The 5,948-nt window shown below is 33.3% G+C and overlaps 1 protein-coding gene across 2 annotated transcripts; it reads right to left on the reverse strand.

Moving 5' to 3' along the window:
- Positions 1-267: 267 nt before the first annotated feature.
- Positions 268-4,308, reverse strand: LOC145068390 (uncharacterized). 2 transcript variants are annotated; one of them, XM_079015351.1, is made up of 16 exons: positions 4,174-4,308; positions 3,807-4,099; positions 3,158-3,285; positions 2,943-3,075; positions 2,713-2,869; positions 2,533-2,611; positions 2,372-2,412; positions 2,026-2,142; positions 1,846-1,926; positions 1,662-1,724; positions 1,505-1,556; positions 1,330-1,404; positions 991-1,038; positions 801-836; positions 645-719; positions 268-510 (listed from the first exon to the last, which is right to left on the reverse strand). In XM_079015351.1, the coding sequence occupies exons 2-16, from the start codon at positions 3,967-3,969 to the stop codon at positions 427-429; spliced, it is 1,332 nt and encodes a 443-aa protein (XP_078871477.1). In that variant the 5' UTR covers positions 3,970-4,099; positions 4,174-4,308; the 3' UTR covers positions 268-426. The 2 variants fall into 2 exon arrangements, with proteins under 2 accessions (XP_078871477.1, XP_078871476.1); XM_079015350.1 differs by having other exon boundaries at positions 3,807-4,282.
- Between the last annotated feature and the right edge of the window lie 1,640 nt (positions 4,309-5,948).

Here is a 5,948-nt window from a genome sequence, read left to right on the forward strand (position 1 = left end):
TTTTTCAAAAAATATAATCGAGTTTTCATTGAAAATTTTGAAAACACATTTGGTTGGAATCGATAGAGTTTTTATTTTTCATTATAGAACTTTGAAAAACTATAAAAATCACTTTTTCTAATTTACTTACAATTTGGAAAACCTATCAAAATTTTCATCTTCATTTAAACATTTTCATGAAAAACTAGAAAATTTTCTACAACCAAACGCACTCTTAGTCTTTCATAGCAATTCAGTCCAGTTTAGTTAGGTCTAAGCAAGTAACAATGTTCAAACTTCATAATTGCTTACACAAACTCATATTGTTTACAAATTTAATAACTTTACAACCATCTACTACAAATTTAAGGCTCAAGAGTGCAATGAAACAACGATTTTTACAAGGATAAATCATTAATAACATAATTAAAAAGTTTACAAATCAAATTATCCCCTCTCTTCAGCTTCCAATTCATTTGAGGACACTGGTTCTACAACAGGTGGAATACAATCCACTTTGTAGCGAAGAGCCTGTTTTTACATATCCAACAACATTAACTACATTATACATAATAACAATGATAAGGGTATTCATGTCTTTTGAGCACACAAGAGAAAAAATGTTCCATGAAGTCATTTTCAAAAGAATCAAACAAACAACCAACCTTCTTGAAAAAGGTTGAATACGAATTGTCCCATACAAGTGTGTAGTTGCCAGCCATGACTGTGCAGAAATTACCCTGCAAAAAGACATTTTTACCCTCTGAATTTACTTTTGGTTTAAATGGAAATTATAAAACCTGGAGGAAGATGTTACTTACTTGGTTAGACTCGTATCGCCTGTAGGGCAAGATAAGCTATATGAAAACAAACACAGAAAGAATGACTTAATCCAGTAACTTATATATTATATATAGATAAAGTGTTTCTTTTCTCCAAAAAATTTTAAACATTATTTATTTAGACATTACATAATGAGAAAAATAAAAAAATTATAAAACATCAACTTACTGTTTTCTGTCCAGTAGAACTTGTGTGCTCCACACAAAACCCAATGTCCTGTAACAAGAAATAGACATTTTTTTTCCAATATTGACCTTTTTCCTTATGTTTCTTAAAGATTTCTTAGTTTTAAAGAATTCGAGCTATTTGAGAATTTACACAAAAGGTCAATGATCATCTGCTAATCTTAAGAGAAATTGAGACTTTTATGCAAAATCCATAGGTCATTCCACAACTTCCAAAAAAGTTTGGGCCCGTTATGAAAGAAGTGAAAGTACAGGGAGTGTTTGCGTAATTTACAAAAAGTCCAAGGATTGTTTTGAAACATCCAAATAAATTCATGATTACCGTGCTTATTTTCCCTTGCAGTATGGAGAAATCCCAAGCAATGTATGAATTTACTGAGTCCACCATCAATGAAACCTAAAAGAAAAGCACACAATAATAATAATAATAATAATAATATTAATATTAAGAGTATAATAATAACATTACTCATTGCATATTGGGAAAAGTAAACTACCTCATGAGTTCTTCCAGCAGCAACAGCAGTTTCACTATATCCATCATTTTTACTGCAGAAATCAGATTGTGTTACATATTATATATACAAATATATGTATATGTATATGTATAATTGTATATATATGTATATAAAGATTAAAGGGATATGAATTTACATTCCATCTATTGCACCAGCTTCTTCAGCTGTAAGAAAGAAAGGTGAATTTGCAAAAACCTCCCTGTGAATAGAGGCAAATTTACACTTCACTTAAAGATATAATGTTACTATTGATTCATTCATATATATAAAAAAAAAGGAACTATTTATGATATAGAATGAAATATGAGAAAAATCGATACCCGATGAATTTCAGAAATCTTTCCAACTCAGAAACATAGACTTGAACTGCTTCTTCCAAGATGGATATTTGATGCTTCTGACTAATCACAAGAACCAGAAAAAATATAAAACTAAATGGGACTTTTATCATATTATAAATAAAAAAAAAATAAAAAGGAAAGAATTTATGATATTCTTACAGCTTAATATCTTCAAAGCGCCACCATGACAATGAAAGAAAAAGGCGAATATTGAGCACCATTTTTGTCAGGGAATACAAAGGGGGCCCATAACGATGTCGTTGCTCCTCCATGGGCCTAGTGTAAAACAAAATAAGGGCATTTATGTCTTTTGCACAAATGAGGATATGAGGGCATTCATGTCTTTTGTTACACGTGACAGGACTAGACTACACAACTAACACAAGCTTTCTAGGACTATTGAGGGCATTCAATACAAAAAAATTGTAATTTTTGTCTAGTTGACTTTGGTCTTTGACCTGGTCAATGCATGGTTGACTATTCTTGGAAGAAAAAAAATATATACCCTTGATCATCGTTTAATTGTCTGATAAAATCCAGTAAAACCTGCAGCAAGTGAAGTAATTTATCTCATTATGACAACTTAAAAACCTTAAAACACTCAAAACTATCTTACAACAACAAAAAGAAACATAAAATGAAAAAACATATAAAATATTGATATACCTGAGGCACTCCCACTAAATATTTCACAAGAGTCTTGTAGACACCTGTTGCAGAACCAAGCTGAGATAACTGTTTTCTCCTGGATAATAATCAAAAAAGTAATTACTAAAAAAGATATAAAAAACATGGATTATGAAAAAAAAAAAAAAAAAGGAATATTATTATTTATTAGTTTATTACCTTTCCATTTGTTGATTCCAAAGAAGGGCATAACGGGCACGTATAGTCCCACCTGAATTTACTAAAGCATCAACTTCTGCTTGCTTATTTCTTTCAGACCTTTCTCTTTGTTGTCTGATTAATGTGCCTCTGAAATCTTGTGGCATGTAGCTCATAACTGCATACATTACACATCAACATATGTTTTCAATTTCAGTATCATATATATCTTATCAATCCTTTAAACTAACCTGTGTTGAACACATTATTGGAATTTTTTGCTTGGAAGGATTCCACAAGCTTTAATGCAAATTCAAATTTATCATTTAGTTGTTTAAGAACTTGAGCAAGTTCAATGTCTTCTGGTGTGGACTGTTTTTGAAGCTGCCAATAGCAACAAAAATACAAAAGATAAAAGGTGAGATGGGATTTGAAAATAGATAAAATAAAAGAATTTGTATCTCACAGATTTTGGCCAATGAGAGGTTTGAAGCAAGAAAAGGATTTCTTCAATGTGTTCCCGATTCTTCCACATGTTCTCATCTAGTTTGTGTGGTGGTTGGGACTCTGCTTCTTGAACCAATAATCTTTCCCCTGAAACATATCAATTTATAAGTAATAAAAAGGAAAAATACCACATCATGGATCATAGTCTAAACCAATAATCTTTCCCCTATATGTTCACTATGCCTCTTGAAAAGAAACATTCTCAAAGAAAGTCTAATCCTTCAATCATGATTCAAGACAAGAACAAATGAAGTATAAATAGGCATATCGCCCTCATAATAGAAATTTGAATGGTAACTTAGAAATTGTTTCCAGGAACATTATAATCACTCCACCAGTTTGCAGCATAACTTATACAGTAGAAAAGGTGGATTCTTGGTGTCACCAAGAACACCACAACCACTAAGGTCATGTATGATGTATGACAGGCAGCCCCCAGGATCCTCTATATATCAAACCCATTACACCTATTCAAAAGACGAAATCAAAAGCATTCCCTAAGAAAAACCTAGCAAAGAAAGGTACCCAGAAAGGTAATTCACGGAAATTGGCTCCATTTTCACTAAAGGGGGAATAACAACTACAATAAAGTGATAAACGATTATTACCTTCAGGAAGAGGAGGAGAATCCTTATGGAGATCGTTGGACATGTTGTGAAGCTCGTCGGAAAGACGAGAGACGTCAGACACAATCGGAGAAAATGGATATTTATCGTAGTAAGAGGAAAGAAAAGCCCGGGTTATGGGGACCATGCCATTCCTGGAAGCCATTTACTTGACAAATTGAGGACTAGTCCTTGCAATTGTGATGGATCCGATCGGGGTCTCCCTTTACTGTTGCAGTTGCAATTGATCTTGCTCTTCAAGTGCAGTGGGGATGATGCAATTCTTCACCGATCGTCTGCGGGATAAATGTTGGAAGTTTCGGGAGATTGAAGTCCGAAGAAAAGGAAAATTAAATGATACGTTAATCACCTGCGTCTGCGTGTGCGTCTGAAGGCTGAAGCGGCGGATGATGACGGCCGGATATATGAGATAATGACCGACCTTGCCCTGACCAACACGACTTTGACGGCGTCTTTGTTTTCTTTTTTACTTTGACCAACACTAGTATTCTATTTTCTATGTTTAACTTGTGTTTTTCAATAAGAAAAATACAATTTAATTATGTAAAATATTTTAAACCTAAACATAATATAATATAATATAAATTAATAAATAACTCTCCCATTTGTTCGTTTTGTTTCATTTATCCGATAAGTAATCTTCTAGTAATTCATAAGTTTTTTCCAAAAAAAGAAAACTTCTCACGTGTTACAAAAAAAAAAAAATTACAATTATGTTATAGGGTTTAAAAGGCATTTAAAAATCGGAAAGGTGGTAATTAGGTGATAAATTTTTAATTAATAATAAGAGATAACGACTTAAAAGAGTAATGTATTTTTTGTTTTGTATATATTTGATCACTGATTTTTTTCTTCATATTTACGGATTAAACTTGTTTTTTGTCTATAGTTTACCCTTATGACCGGTTGGTATGGGTTTAGCCGGTTTTCGGCGGTCTTTGCATCTCTAGCGATACTCCTGTCAAGTTCTCTGATGAGTTTTCGATCATCTTCTCCAACAAACAATGTGTTTTTCCGACATTCTTCTTCGGTAATCTTCTATCCGTTTATTTTCTATTCTTCAAAGCTCGATTTCTTGTATGAACTTGATTTTAGATTCAAGTTCATGTGTGTCTTCTTGAACAGAAATGGAAATGAGTTTTAGAGATAAGAGTGTTCAAATGTGTTGTTCCAAAATCTACTTTAGAAAAGAAAGAAGAGAGAAGTGTATGTGTGTTGTTCCAAAATCGAGCATGAACACACACATATTTGATAATCGCTCCAGAAACCGAGAAATCGATACACATACACACAAACACTTCTGGAGATCGTTTGATTTCTGGGAAGAAGATGAACATGATGAAGATCTACAAACCTTGAAAGATCATTTTGTTAGCATATATGTTATTAACCCACATGTTTATATGCCCTTTAGGCTTTAGCCCATTAGGGTTTTGTCTTAACTAGTATTTATTCTCCTCTTTCTTCTTTGTAGTCTTTCTGCTTTTCATTGAGAATCTTGTAATTTCTCTCTTTCAATAATCATATGGCAATATTATCATGGTATCAGTGCGGAGGTTTGTGTAACGTCCCAGAAATTTCATTTTTAAATTAATAAAACGATAATCCAAAACATTGGCATACAACCAAAATGGATCAAAGTGTATCACTACATCATAAAATATAAGAGTAAATCATAAAATGTGGAATGAGGTGGTGTGTGTTCTATAATCATCCTGGGCTCTTCCTTTTCGAACCAGAAGTATCTTAAACATAAACGGAAAACCGTAAGCACAAAGCTTAGTGAGTTCCCCAAAATACCATATATCATACATAATAAATACATACTGGGCCCCCGTCCTTCATTGGGCCTCGTCCGACATCGAGTCCCACCTGGCCTCGGGTCCCGCCCAACATCGAGCCCCGCTAGGTTTATAGATATGTCAATCATTAGGCCCCGCCTGGTACACATATGAACATATAAACATATAATCATACTCATGCGCTAACCACAAAAATAAAAGAATACAATACAGTCATCGGGACTCGCCCGACATCAAGCCCTGCTCGGTATACATGTAACACCCGTAGATTAGGGTTAGTCAATTTGAGGACAATAAGCGTCAAAAACGACTTTTTGATGGA

Source organism: Lactuca serriola, chromosome 8 (assembly GCF_051521515.1).
Source record: "Lactuca serriola cultivar US96UC23 chromosome 8, Lser_US96UC23_V15, whole genome shotgun sequence".
Lineage (NCBI taxonomy): Eukaryota > Viridiplantae > Streptophyta > Magnoliopsida > Asterales > Asteraceae > Lactuca > Lactuca serriola.

Coding starts and splice junctions, on each gene's coding strand:
- LOC145068390 (XM_079015351.1), bottom strand. CDS start 3,969: ATGGCTTCCAGGAATGGCATGGTCCCCATAACCCGGGCTTTTCTTTCC. Junction 2,143..2,371: donor CAATTAAACGATGATCAAGG/GTATATATTTTT, acceptor GTTTTACACTAG/GCCCATGGAGGAGCAACGAC. Junction 1,927..2,025: donor CGCTTTGAAGATATTAAGCT/GTAAGAATATCA, acceptor TCTTGTGATTAG/TCAGAAGCATCAAATATCCA.